The sequence below is a fragment of the Saccoglossus kowalevskii genome, chromosome 4, assembly GCF_978046115.1.
Source record: "Saccoglossus kowalevskii chromosome 4, keSacKowa6.1, whole genome shotgun sequence".
Lineage (NCBI taxonomy): Eukaryota > Metazoa > Hemichordata > Enteropneusta > Harrimaniidae > Saccoglossus > Saccoglossus kowalevskii.
In genome coordinates, this window is record NC_140644.1 from 19,749,626 (window position 1) to 19,765,191 (window position 15,566).

Genomic DNA, 15,566 nt, shown 5'->3' on the forward strand with positions numbered 1-15,566 from the left:
GCACGACGAATCGATTCACCCACATTGTTAAGGGACAACTCTTGTTTATTCTAGTCGGTAATGCCCTGCAGTCATATTTTTTTCTTTTCCGTGCACCAAAAAAGGAAGTAGCATGTCGTGCAAGTAGAGAGATGATAATACGTTATATATCTATTAACAGTTCCTGTGGTTCGTGATAAACATTTTCCGGCGAGTTATTTATTTTTTAAATAGTTCAGGTTGGAAAGTAGTTCAAACCCGTATACGGACTCAAAGAAGCTGAATTTCATAGAAAAAACACACAGCCAGAACGGACACAACCACTGTCGCCTTAATAAACGGTGATATAGATAGAGACACAGTCGTTGCTCCGCAATGTGTTTAAAAAATGGGTCCCATGCGAAGTGCGCGTGTAGAATATAATGTTCATTGCATATAATTTGAACGCGCGCTTTTGGTGAATTGGCACGTTTGATTATGTACAGTCAAAAGCGAAAAACACAGACACGAGCCAGCGGGACAGTACTCCGTTGAAATTATCGCCGTAGTGTGCTAACGCGTTGTTGGCCGAGTTGTTATTGTTACTTGGAGGTTTAGACGTATCGTGTAAACTATATCTTTGATGATATTTCACACCTTGTTATAAGATAGCGAGATAGTGTATTGGCAAGGGAAATGCCGATCTACAAATTGAAAGAAGGGCGTACGTGAAACCACCAAACCTATATATAAATATATATATATATATATAGGAAGACCCTGGTTTAAAGTTTCGATTAATATAATTTTTTTTCAATATTGTGTTTGTTTTATGGCCACACAACCTCCAAAATCAATAAGTCTGGTAAACAAATTAGCAAGTAATTGGACGAGCAAAGGAAAGTCTACTGTACTCTTGTACGGTAGGTTACACGACACGCAATTACTCCGTAAGTTCTCATACTTCCATTTAGTCAACAAGATGGACACATCTGGTTTTGCTTCCTCCGTCCTTTCAGATTAAAACCTTCTTTTATATAATTGTATCAAATTATTTCTATTTCCCTTTCAATAATAATAAAAATATGTCGGGTAGCAAGTCACGACACTATCCGTATGCTGTATTTCCGTAGATATATGGTATGGGTAAGGTCTTCTCAATACATTGATGCTAGCATAGTGACGGTACTGAGCTAGTCTGCCGTGTACGGTGATTTTTTTTTTTACCCGTGTCGTCATTATTTTAGTTAACGCGAGCGGCTATGTACTTTATTGGGGTCATTATTAGTGGTAATTTTGGAAATGGAATGTCCTGTCCACCGACCTTGTATTTTTTTTTAGTAGTGTGTGCTTTTTTGTGTGGGGTATACTACTCTGGAAAGGTGTTCTTAAGGTTCGTAGCCGGCACAAAATTTGTGTTTAAAACAACAGTCACTGATATATTATTCAACCTTTCTTTCTCGGCCTCAAAAGACGACCTCTTGCCACTATTCTGAATATTAGTCTTTTAAATACACACCAGTTGTCATGACAACTGTACTGATATTACACTACAGGCTTCCACTTTCACTGATATTAGTTGCCATCGGACCCGAGGGTGGCCGGCTGCGAAGAATAGCAACAGAGAAGTATCTTGCCCGCCGGTCTTATTTCCAGCAGTATATTAAAACACAGCTGCGATAAGTACGTCGTTTTTTCCATTAACTACCCTCTGAACTTCCGGGGAAAATGGAAATATTGGAAAAATAAACGAACGTTCGTTACAATAGTGGAATAGTAACAACGAGAGGAATTTCTTCTCAAAATAATCAAAGTACTTTCTTGCTGTGTGGTGGCAATATTGAATTCAATATGCTGTAGGTAGTTGTGAATTTGACTCCATCATTTAGTCGTGCCAATAGCTGTAATTTAAACAAGATCCTACCTGATTGGCTACCTAACCATAACACCTAACAGTCAGACCAATCAGAGAGCAGCTTATTTGTCGGCAGTTTTTTTCGACGTATCCAATTTTTCCTTGTATGTATGTTTCGAAACATTTTTCATAATGTCGCTTAAAATGGTAAGTCTCCTGATACGAGTGATGTAGTCGGTATTGTCACTGACTATACACACCTGTACACCAATCAATGTATCTAACAACTAACCCCAGTCCGAAATATATCGTACACTTGGTCATAACATATCACAGGAAGTCGGGACAAATTATATATTTGCAGACATTCTACGATATTATAACCTTAAAGAAATCTTCATCGGAAATTTATTTCACAATTGCGTCGTGTGTATGCATTACAAGTCATGCAATAATCGAACATTGTCAAATATATATATATATATATATATATATATATATATATATATATATATATATATATATATATATATATATATATATATATATATATATATAGACATTGAGTAATACAGACATATATATGTATATATATCTTTATATGTCTATATTATGTTTACAATATTCTCGTAACTTTTGTGACTACTGTTTACTTTTGTAGCTATTTGAAATAGGGAATATAAATGTGTATAAACAGTGTAAATGCTTTCCCCGTATGATTATTATCATAACACATTATCATTAGTAATAAAACTATGATCACACGTATTATCAAGTATGATAACATGCAGTTATACATGACCATTTGGGTGTTGGTGATTCAGGGCATTGGTAATAAATGCATCCGTTTTTTTTGAAACTCATTAATTTAATTTCCGCAAACATAATATAGCGTGTTGTGTGATCTACTAGGCAGAATGTACTCTAGTTTATACGGTTGAGTGAGCAAGTCGAAGAAGTCAACAAAAGAGGGGTCGAACCCACAGTCTCCGTGATGCGAGGCGAATACGTAAAACTTTGTACCACGCGTAGATCACACATACACAATGCCGCGGGCTGGTCGTGCCCACGCAGTCACGATGGAGAAATCAATTCAAGACCTGGTTCCATTTATCGCGCAAATCAACGAGCAACTCAACTGACATATTATAAGGATACGTTCCAGTTATCCCGGGGTAATCCGCTACACATGGCGACAATGACACCGTGAATTTTTACGTGCACTGCGTACAGGAACAACACATGTTGCCGACAGGTTTATGCCACACATCAGTTCCTCGGACCACACATACTCTGCCATAGATCATTCAGAACATATGACGTAATTTCAAGATTCCTTCATTACGTGATCATGAAAGCAGTTTCTTTTCAGACAACCTACTATTTGCGAATACATTGTTTTGAACACGAGTCTGGGATCAATGTTTGAAGTGTTTGAACTTCTTTGTGGACGATAGAGTGCCATTGGAGGGGGGGTATTTTTACCATGCATCAATGCCAATGTGACTGGTCATTTTCAAAGTATCTATTATATTACGCATTAGTTAACATCACCACCAACTGTTACTAAATGCATGCAATTGGTTCAAAACATTTTGAAATGTACACCAACACTTAGCGTACATATATAATGACTGAAGACGAGCGTGAACATCGTTGTTATATACATGGAAACAAAAATACTGTGTGAGATTACACAACTATAAGGTAACTTAGTTGAATTTGACCAATGACATGTCGATTATAAAAGTAATTGATTTGAAATCCCGCCGACCTAAAAAGTCATCCAAGATTGTATGTAGACAACTGGTTAGCTTTCTACAATTTTAAAAGATACCGAGTAATGGATACATTAAGTACATCATGATGTTTCCATGGATACGCTCAATTTGTTGCCCAAATGATAACATGTCTAGCTGGTCTCTGTGCCAGACCGCGTGGAACTAAATGTTAATATTTACTAGGAAAGCTGTGTAGGGGTTTATGCTTGATCTGATTTGCTTCGGACTATTTGGATAAGACTTAAGGTGGATTGTGCTATTAAAGACGTATTCCTTCGAGTTCACTGACATAGTACATGGATCATGTGTGGGCAGGCTGACGTACGTATATCATACGTATTTCAATACTGAAATATCTTTAGTGCACGTGCATGGTGCAATCAACACGGAAATGTACTGTAGTTTTGTTGAGGCCGGCAACACGAGGTTTATAAGCAAGTTCAGTTGTTTTCGTCAACGTGTCTGTAATATACTTTTAACTGTATGTCATGCAATAGTTGAGCGCCAATATGCTGAAATATCTTCATTAAAAATAACTGCAAAATGATCAGAATACTAAAACTGTCAATGAATTGTTAAATCCAATTGAAACGCTATTCACTATATGATCTTCTGAACTGTTATCGTTTTAATAGATGCATTTTTATATGAGCGGTGTTGTCTAATGTACACTTGAAGTAAATGGCAAGTACCGTGACGGAAGCGACACATACTGGTCGATTGCGGCATCAGATAAACATGAGCACTCTACGGACGTCGGATGCAAACGAGATTTACTGTTAGGGAGCTTGTATTACACGCTATGTTTGGTTCGGTAATTCTTCTTCAATTTCCGGTAACGCTGAATTTAAAGGGTACACTTTTCCCTAGACCAATTCAAAGTCGGTCAAGATATTTCAAATGCAGGAAATTGAACGGTCTGACCTCTGCTAAAAAGTAATCCAGTTAGAAACAGTGATTATGATCCTTGGGTAAGGTTATCGCTATTTTCATTTTGAATTCATGATTCGAATTAATGAGTTCTTGGACGGTAACGCATGGAGATGCAATCGCTTCTGTGGGAATGTTTTTCTAATTTGAACCGATCTAATTCTGATCTTCAAATGCCAATATTTTGGGATAAGATTGCTGACAAAATTGTCGCGCTGCATGGCTTTTTCAGTGCGCTTAACTGAACATATCTTTATATGTATGGTGTCACGCATTGACGCAAGGGTATACTTGTCATACTTTCCAAAGTTGGCAGCAGTAGACACGATACCGATAATACGTCGTTTCTTCCCTCGGTTTATGTGATTTTACATATCTGGGTAATTTCACGTAGAACTATTCTTCCGTCATAAACGAATCGAGGACGACCTTTTTGTATTTATAGAAGATAGTCGCTTTCTTGTGTTTCCTGACGAACTCGGGCCTGATAATAGCAAAGTAGTACAGACCAAACAAAAACAGGGAGAAAAAAAAAACATTTATATTTATCGTCACTCATTCAAAGTAAAAGGACACATACTACAAAGCACTCTTGGTATGCAATAGAGTAATTGCGAATATCAGTACCACATGGTGTTTTCGTCTGAGTACGTAAGACCATGGAACTATAAACCCGTTATAGTTCCATGGTAAGACTATCTGCTGTCTCGTTCGAAGCCTGTCGCGCAATGATAATCACTGAAATTGTCTTCCATATGTACATGTAATTTACCAGTGCATGTCAGGTAATTGTTTGCGCAGTCCTGAACAAATTTACATTCATTTGTTCGTGTACACGAGACGGTGACCCAGCTCCAGAACGAGGCTGCAAGTTGTTGACGTAAACCGGACCGGTTCTAACGCGCAACAGAAACCCGCAAATGATATATATATGACCTTAGGTGAGATGTATATCGAGCGACAGGTTCAATGTTTGTCTCAAGTTCCACTGGCAAATTCAATTAAATGACTATCTATGACACGTCGTATAAAAAGCTTCCAATTCCATCAACTTGATCCATCAGAGAAACAATCATCGTAACACAATACGTAGTCGAATTGTGTACCGTGACGTTGTTCGTCTGGTATTTCACGATAAAGTCGCCCTTAGATAACTAACCCAACATACGACTTGCTGGTGACGTCCGAGTACGTCATACCATTTATACTAGTAGTCTCGTTCGCAGGCACTCGTTAGGTGAGTGGGTTACACCATAAACCCTATAAAACCTCTCTGGTTACACACTCTCAAATTCTACGCATATATATCGATTTTACATCAGTTTTTAATACATCGAAACGCTTTTATGCATCAATGTGAGATATATCAACTCTTCCGCTGTTTGTAAAATTAGGATAGATAGAATCGTACATGAACAAACACAGCCTGTTCAGGGATGTACAAATGTAAATATGATTTAAACTGTAATTGTTGTAATTCGACTTAGCTTTAACACCCCACAAATATTATGATATGGTGCGTACCACGTCATATAAAATCTTACACCACTGCATATGTTTTCGCATATACCCAAAAAAGGATCCTTTTTAGGTTTATTGTTCTGACGGGGCATTCTCTGGTCGATCTAGACAATGCCCACCATCTAGATACAAAGTAGACACTCGTGTCGATTTTAGAGACTGTGACTGTCTCTGATTTTCATATATTTATGGAAATTAAATTTTTTTTAAGTTATGTTTATGATCAAGACGCAACTGTCCTGCTTGGGTTGTAACTCAAAGGCCAACATCTTGTATGACAAGTGTCAGTGTTCAGTTTTCGAACCTCGTCGTGTTTAAAACGTAGACATAGATATTCATAAGTAGATCATGCAGTGTAGCGTTGTCCACCTGTGACATCTATAACATGTAAGTATTACGTGGAACAAATGTACACCAATATCATCAGTTGAACCTGATTAGTTGGAACAAACTCCAGGTGTGATTGGTGTATTTTAAGTCAACTTATGCATTCGTGTCGTGCAGGTATTAACATACATAAACGAAACGAGGGCCGTTGACGGTGAAACATGTAAACGGAAGCATGACTCTACTCAAGTGCAGTATTTTACACGTTCTCGCAGCATCATTTCCCTTTATACCAGAACGATTCAAATGAAGCCTTTGTAAAATACTCATCTTAACAGATTACGCAAGCCATGTGCTTTTTGTATTATGTCAGATCTAATATATTATATATAATATATTGGGTGACAGTTCGTTTATTTGAGTAAGTTATATAGATAGTATGAATATCTTACGACGATTCTGGAAGCAATGAATAAATGCATATGTTTTAAAATGCAGAGAGAAAATAATACTATTTTAGATCTCTATACATATTCAGATATCTGTTATAAGTATTTATAAAATAGCTACAATGTATTGGACATAACTGTTATCATATGTCGACCACACATGTAGAAAGATGGTGGAAATCATTTCATTATGTAATCAATCCCAAACTATCTTATAGAATGCCACATGACAGTTTCTGGATATATTTCCTGACGATCTAATTGGTTATAAGTGTTCAGTTGATTAAAAAGTGGGCGTAACTATGTATTGTACAAACTATGATACAGACTTATATAGCCAGGGGTTATTGAGTTTTGTCAAACAAATTGGACTGGGGTGCTGAACACGATTCAAAGTCTGACCACATTATCATTTCGTACGTTCCTAATCTTAAAACATTATAATGTAAATTTGTCAGAAACCACGTATACATTAGATTTGTCGCTGCCCTGGATTGACAAGACTGTATTTTGTAGGCGTGATTCCGTTAATGATCAATAATTTTCATAATGATTCATACTTATCGGTTGAAATACAATTAATGTTAAAATTAATCCAACAATTACAAATTGCCTATTTGCCTTTTTTGCCTATTTGCTGGAAACAAATAGCGACACATAAAGGTGTGAATTTGGGTGAATTTGGTAAAAATATTATTTAATGAAAACTTATTTACATCCCCCAGGTTATATTATATAAACCACCTTACATATATTGATGATACATTATCCACATGTTGTGTGATGTTCTTCATTGTTAACCACGGGACACCGAACCTCTTTGATGGAACTTCACTTAGAACACGCTGTATAATTGCATCGACTTAAGCCAAGACGAATACAGGAAACATTTTGCAAGGAAGTCGAATAATCAAAGGCATGCGTCGGCAACTTACCTTTTGTGGAAGTGTAGTTGAATGCACGCTGGGGTATACAGCCTGGTAATGTCGACTCTGTGCTATGTGAAATTAACTAAGTGGAGATCCCGTGGTTTCGGCTCGATGGCGAACGCTGCTAAAGTCACGAAGAACCCAGCTTGGTGTTGTAAGAAAGAACAAATTCTGTAACCAAATAAAAAAAGGAATATATTAGTCGTTTTATAACATGTACTGTTATGTTTGGTTAAAAACACTAATCTTGCTCCCGTGCATATTGCTTAATAGTTGGACGCAACGATTAAAAAACCCAAACATCCAATTTTTGTACATAACCACTTACTACGAAAGCACTGTTCCCAAGTTCTGATGTATACGTTTCCGTATACGATGGCAGATATGATAAAATGTTTGAGCAATGCTGTTGGAATCAACCAAATTGCGTAGAGGGAGGTTGGGTTAAACTATAGGCTGTACGGTATGGTAACCATACTTCATGATACATCTGTCCTAAAGTGATGTCACTGTATTCAACTTGCGCATGCGTACCTTCGATATTCATGAATGATCGATTGCATTCCAGACTTCTATAATTAAGTAATTCGTGCTACGGATATTTATGACCACCGAAGTTTTATGATTGTTTGAGAAACAAATCAGGACTCCTTATCCGTGGATTCCATGTATTGGACAAGTATTACGCAGTGTGGTACACGACAATGACAACTTCACACCACGATTGTAAAGCTATTTTTACGGTCGATATATCACAATATGTATTGTTTATTTTTTGTATTGTTTATTTATTGCAAAGCAAAATGCCATTGGCCCAAAGAACAAATACACCGCGAAGCCAGTAGCGTAGTTCGCGACATCCGTGATGACTTTCAAGGCACAAATCGAGATGGCTAAACGTTTTGTTTATAAGTTGACATATTTTTTTTTAAATAAGAATATGATGCAATAACAATTAGGGATAACTTGTGATAATACGGTTTTTTTGAACCATTTGTCATTTGGTTTATATTTCGAATTATGTGTGTTATAACTGTCTTGGGACAGAAAAAATAGTTGTTGGATTGACAGTATACTTTGTGTATGTCTTTTTATCGGGGGTTTGAGTTCGGCTTTCCCTTTATTTCTTGGTGTCGTGTTGTACTCACGCTACTTAACAAGGTTCGTATGTTGTCTTGCTACTTTTCATTCTTCCAACATGTCACGACGTGGAGGTAGGGGAGAGTGACATGATTACCGATACGGGAAGAGAACAATTTAAATAAACTATGGATAATATAGATCACTTCCGATCTGCTTGAAATCCTGTGTAGAGAGTTACGTCAGATTTTAATCAGACAGCGTCTCCTCATACACATCAGTAACGGTTCTGTACCCCATCCTTGAATGTCGTTACTATGACAACACGTCGCAGTAGCAACGTAACGAACACGTAATAGCGCATTGCACATCATTGCAAAAAGCCGATCAAGGGATGATTATAAGAAACGCTAAGAATTTGTAAAGCTATACTTGTATAGAAGCTTTTTTCACGACAAAAGCCATATAAGACGAGATAAATACCCACACGAGAAAATCAATCGTATCGGCTGTTTACATTTGAATTCCCTCTTTATATGACCTGTAAATATCATCACACTGTCTCCTTGTAAGCAGTACGAGGACTTTGGGTTTATGAACATTTCAGATTTTTCTTGAGTGACAACTACAATGACAGTTATGGTTGATCTGGTGATTAGACACTATGGTCTTGTGTCTGTCAAATGCTGGATTTGCGTGTTGGTGGTAAGTAATACTTCTTGAGTAGTTTTGGTCAATGACGTCTTGTAAACGCGCGCCTCCCGTCAAACGAAAAGTCTCGCATCCAACATTGAGTACCACCGGCCTGCTCTACCCTATTCTCTTGGTGAATGATGCACCGCACACAGCTCCTTTTCTTCACGAACCAATTATTTCTGTCCGATACATACCGACAATGCCTGTATTTGAAAACTAATTTGAATAATCATGAGTAAGCGCCGTGAAAGCGATTGACCAATCAGCGACAAGGATCGTTTGCTTCTACAAGAGAATTGATTGGTTTTCTAGTTGAAAAAGCCCTGTTGATTGGTGCATTTGCAAGCCATTGAGTACTGCGATGAACGGTAGACGTGTTTTACAAAGTCTTTCGTCGGAAAGAGGCTGGGGGTTTTGCGGCGATGTTTAGGGGCGATAGCGAAACCATTTTGTTGATTTCTTTTATAACATGACGGGTTGACATAAACTTCATGAATATGCATGCTTAATTTGCATAAACTGTTTTTGCGTATGGTGTATTACTTTCTCCACACAATTATTTTATGACATAATCGACACATAATTTTCACTGACCGTGACATTCCGAAGATATCGGAGTTATCGATGTTCGATTACCGGGCTCGCCATCCGACCCGCCGTCCGTATACTGATGTCATACCATTCGAAAATTTAACGTATTCACTCGCATGTCATTCTGAGAGTAATACAGACTCGTGTCCCAGACTTTTAAAAGTTGTTGTACACGACAATTTTAAAATTGCTTTAGATTTGTAAGAACACAGGAAAAGAATTTCTTTGAATTACGTTCGAAAATGGCATGATAACTGTTCCGGAAACAAACAAAAATGTGCACTTAGACGAGAAAAATAATTGACAGATATAAACGTTACGCTTGCCTGCGTGGAAGAACGTCGGACATTTATCGTAACTTCTGGGTGGTATATTCTGTCCATCACTTAACGTAAGAAAGGAAACAGATCTTTTTTCGGGGGTTGGTTTCTTTGCGAGTACTTGTAATGCTGTGCTGTATCAATGTTGTCTCACTACTCCAGCCCCCACCGTGACGCACACGACTTTTGGAGTAGTCACGAATCGCATGAGCGCTACTTCCGTTTTCAGAATCGTCTCCGATTTCGCGGTTATTCATCTAAAGATAATGTAATCGTATCTTTGCATAATAACAACGCACGGTATATGGCACCAACAAGTACCTTTACAGACAGTGTACATCATTTTTGTCATTGCAAACAATTGGAAAATATGCTAAAATATACAAAATAGACTTCGTTCATTCCATTCCGTAGATCAATTTGCTTCGAATTGAGTAGGAGGACAGCAATTTTTTTTTGCAATCCTTAAAAAAGATATGTAAAAAAAATATGTATTCGATAATATTAAGTGGTTAAAAGCTCAGTTGACGTGTTGTGCTACTTTGACGTATATTCCGTTCCATCTCTCGACGCCTTTATACAATCTACATACACATATGCCATTCTCCATCATTGATATTGCCACGAGCATTGTTGTATACATATATGAAATAACGACTAGAGCAAGAAACTGTCACTTTATCGCAGTCCAGCTAGACTTGGTGTTATTCTCCTTAATGGCGAGATTCGAAATTATCATAAATTCTCACGAATTTGTTTGCGAATTTAAAAATTCCCACTGTTCTATTGGCGATAATCTAAATCCTCAATAAAGTATTCGTGAGAATGTACAGAACAATTAGTGCGAATGTGAAGTATCGACAAAAAAATTGTGAGAATAATTCCTCCCCGAAGTCTCGCCAAACTGCGAGAGAGTCTCGTCTCGCATTTTACACCGTTAGTGTTACCGGAACGAATGTCGTTCAGTGTTTTTCTATGTCTGAATACTGGACTGATTACATCATATACCGCCGTCTGATTCAGAAGTGGAATTACGCTTTCGGTATAACAACTGTTGGAGAATTTTGCAAAAAAATGTCATGAGTGAATATGTAAATATGATAAATGTAAATAAAATATTTGTAGAAGGTCAAATTCCCCGAGCCCCATAGTTTTCTTATGAATAGCCCCGGGCACAGTCCTTCCGAGCAACTGTGCCCGGGTTAAAGCGGCAAATACGCCCACCTTCAGAAAGTTGATAAGTTGATTGACACCTTGGTTGTGATCAGACATGCCGCCATACATGATTGCGGCTGAAAATTCATGTTTTGTGAAAATGAGATACCGGGCGTACATTTTCAAAACTGTACACGTGACTTCATGCCACCTGCCATAGTCGTAGTCATGACAACTATAGGTTCATATATAATATATTAATGTTTTCTTTAATTCAAGTAATGCTTTACTGAGGTTACAGTGTACATTAAATGTGATTATTTTCAGTTTGCAACGTTCCTACACTGTTACATGATATTACCTCCTCTGGATGCATTAAAATTACCCCCCTATAGACTGGCTATGAATAGTTCCTGTCTCTGGTGAATTAAAGCAATATTTCCGCGAAATGCCCCACTCACCGCGAAATACCCCGGGGTTGATTCCGCGGTAAGTAGGGAAAATATTGTTTTTCAATTGAAAATTACACCAATGTTTTAAAAAAAATCGTCCCGACTGGAGCCAGTCTACACCCCGTACTCCGCATTGCTTGTTGCCACGGGTGATGTCATTATGCGCGCGCATGTCAAATGTTTTTAAGATGGCGGCTTGGGAATCATAACACACTTCAATTGGCGCCCATTTATTCGAATCTTTTGACGTTTACGAGTATCTACGAGTCGGGATCATAGTCGCGACATCTTACGGCATCGTAGTACTGACTGCAACCCTCTGATCAAGTATAGAAGGTAAAGGAAAGTCAACAGACGCTAGTTTCAGTTCAAACGAGCTGATCAGCTGCAGAGGCAGTCCTGTTCTGAGCTGCCACAACTGTCACACATGTGTTTACATGTTGATCCACCCATGATCCACCGTTGTTTCAGCCAGTTTTTGTATCAGAGTGTCTTCAACTCTGCGCGTGGCTGCAGCAAATTGCACATGCTGTGATATAAATTTCATTTTGAAGATATGCCGTAGGTCGACACCATTGCAAATGAATTATAAATGATGGCATATGTGTGTGTGTGTGTGTGATTCCGTCACGTGTCTGGGATTTAATTACGTCACTGTTATATGGCCATTTCAATGAAATTTATTAAAGTAGAGATATTGACATTCCGCGTCCAACTGTAGTACATTCCCTCCAGTAAATAATCGTAGGAGCCAATAGTTTACAACATAGTGTACTTGAACATATTATTTTGTTGTATATGTTGAATAATTCTGTTTTACTAGTCTCAAATTTGTCTGTCATTTATTGAGTGAGAAGTTTAGGTGTAAAGATGTACCGTAGAAAATGTTATTTGTTTTACATACATTAGACCTGTTAACACACAAAATCTTTTGTGGGATTTTTTTTTTTTATAGCTGAATGTTCACATGTCTTAAAAGTTGCCCAAAATCATGATTATTTTGCACTATTCAAATTTTGTTTAGGAGGGGGGGGGCTCCAGACTTAATTGAAAAATAGCATTTTCTGAGCTGTTGTAACATTACAAGACCATTATTTATGTGTGTTTTTGCCATTTCAAATATAACAATAACTTTGCTCTTGTCTATTTCTATGGTCAAAGTTTCATGGAATTTGCATGTAACTTTGTCACATGATGTTATGATATTAAAATATCTTATTTATTTTTATGTTGAAATTCAGGGAAATAACCTTGTCAATTACCGGTATATCTATTTATAGAAAGCTTCTGGAGAAAGCATCTGTGAAGTGTGGTAATTTTCATTTAAAAATTAAACAATGTTTGTGTGGGGAACTCAGGTAACATTTACCTACAAACTTACTTATTTCTAGCCTAAATTAATTTTGCCATAGGTGAAGGTATTGATATTAAACCAAGTGCGGGAAAATTATCTTACTGTCTTACATCCAAATAAAAAGACATTGTTTGTAAATAATAGAAAACAGTGCTACTTTAATACAGGAAGTACCAGTGTACAGGAAAGAAAGTTAACCCGTGCAGACAATAAACAGTTCTTTCATTAACCAGAAATTTTCCCTCGACAATTTTAGAGCCACATTTTACATGTTTTTTATGCGTTTTTTCTAAAAATATTTTACTTTACATTGCTTACAAATCTGAATCAAAATTAAAAAAAAAAAAAAATATGCGAGTATAATTTTGTGAATGGTGACAAAATTGACTTTGACATTGTTGAAATTTTGTTATTTACAGCTTTCAGTTTAAACAGTTTTACAGAATTACATTAAAGATGTCAGCTTTGCAAGGACAAGGTGATCAGAGTGAACATCTATCAGTTCTTATTGCTCACATTGTACAAGAGTTGAGAGGAACAGTACTCCATTCGCAACTCAAGAGAGCCGCACAGGTATATCTAGTGTAATTAATTTCTACATTTCTAAATATGGTATGTCCTATATTTTATTTAGATCATTGACTTTAATCTTCTATACAGCTTTTTTTTACCCTTTTCTTGCCTAAATTATTCTGTACTTTTTTCTTATATTTTTCAATATTTCTGGAAATGAACCAGATAGGCACACTTCCCTTAATAGCTTACAAGGCCAGGAAATATGAGGTTTATGATAAATCCGGGCAGTATAAGGTTTATGATAAATCTGTTGCATGTACATGTGTATATACATCTCTATAGCAGGTCTTCATTGGGTTCACTATGTTTTTTTTTTTATCCTGTTTAGTTTCAAGCAGGAAAACCAAATATACACCTATCTGACTTGAAAAAAGAGGTGCACAGTGCATTAGTGGAAACAGGTACGTCTTCCCTAGTACTGAATAATGTCCTAATAGGTGATTTTCCGTACAACTGCGAGATCTCGTGAGATGCATGAAAGACACGCGTCAAACGTCTGCTGCAAAAATCGAACGATTTGATTTTGAACTCGAATTTCTTTATTTCGTAGCTCACATCGACCGGCCGATCTTTGACAGAGGAATATTGCATTCGAATATCCTCTTTTAATCGAAATTGTCTGTCATCAAATGTGTACAGTACATTATTGACATGGAAATGTCCCCCAAAATACTTTCGCGTTTTTCGAATCTCACGCGATGTTTGACGCCACTACGACGCTATGACTTTTGTTTGTCCTGTTTTTACGTTCGATTTCACGCATAACGCGTGATTCTCGCAGTGAGCGGAAAATGGTCTATTTGCATTTATGGCTGTGATGTTCACCGTATCTATACTGTTCTTAATAATCTGTCCTGAGGTTAAGTGTTAAGGTTTAGGGTTTTAGAAAATGAATGAGAGCTCTTTCCCAACTATTGAAAAAAAGTTTGCCATGCTGGATTGTATCCATGACATCTGTATTGGTAGTCGGTATCTATAAACGCTACTCTGATGGCTATATAGTTGCAAATGTTTGAAGAATACATTTGTCATCATGTGATATGTGCTTTGAATATTTTGTGTTTTCGTGGAATTGTTGTGGTATATGTCATTACTCACGCCTCATTGCCGTGCTGTTTCAAGTGTGTTGCTCTTTGAAACAGCAATGATACTCATGAATTGAAATATTGTGTCATTAGTTTATGCAGCTGTTTTGACAAGGCATTTACACAATGTATATACAAGAACCCTAAAGGTCACACGTCCTGTCACTGTAGCATAGTGGTTCTCGCATCAGACTCATGATCGGTAGAGTTAAAATCCTACCTTAGGCTGAACATCAAAGGGTCGACTCCTACCCTGGGTGAGTGTGCCACAGACTCAATGGGAAGGCCAATTCCACTGGCCGAGATTCATTCACTAACGAATGCGACTTTGGGGGAACCTTGGTTAAGGTCCGCAGGTGCTTGTATTCGAACGAGCCTGGTTGACGTATAGCGCATTAAAATTGCCATTTGATAGGGAGATGGCCACACAGCCCTGTCATGTAGTCCCAAAGAGGGAATGACTTCTGTGGCAAAATGCACTATGTGTCAGCACTAGCAATTTGCATT

At 37.4% G+C, this 15,566-nt stretch overlaps 1 protein-coding gene across 1 annotated transcript in view; it reads left to right on the forward strand.

Annotated features, from left to right (window-relative positions):
- The first annotated feature begins 12,230 nt into the window (after positions 1-12,230).
- Positions 12,231-15,566, forward strand: part of LOC100377614 (TBC1 domain family member 19-like) — a 158,524-nt gene continuing 155,188 nt past the window's right edge. Inside the window, exons 1-3 of the mRNA XM_006814653.3 lie at positions 12,231-12,380; positions 13,818-13,971; positions 14,303-14,375. Of these exons, the coding sequence (XP_006814716.2) occupies positions 13,855-13,971; positions 14,303-14,375 (190 nt within the window). The 5' untranslated portion in view covers positions 12,231-12,380; positions 13,818-13,854. The remainder of the gene's footprint in view (positions 12,381-13,817; positions 13,972-14,302; positions 14,376-15,566) is intronic.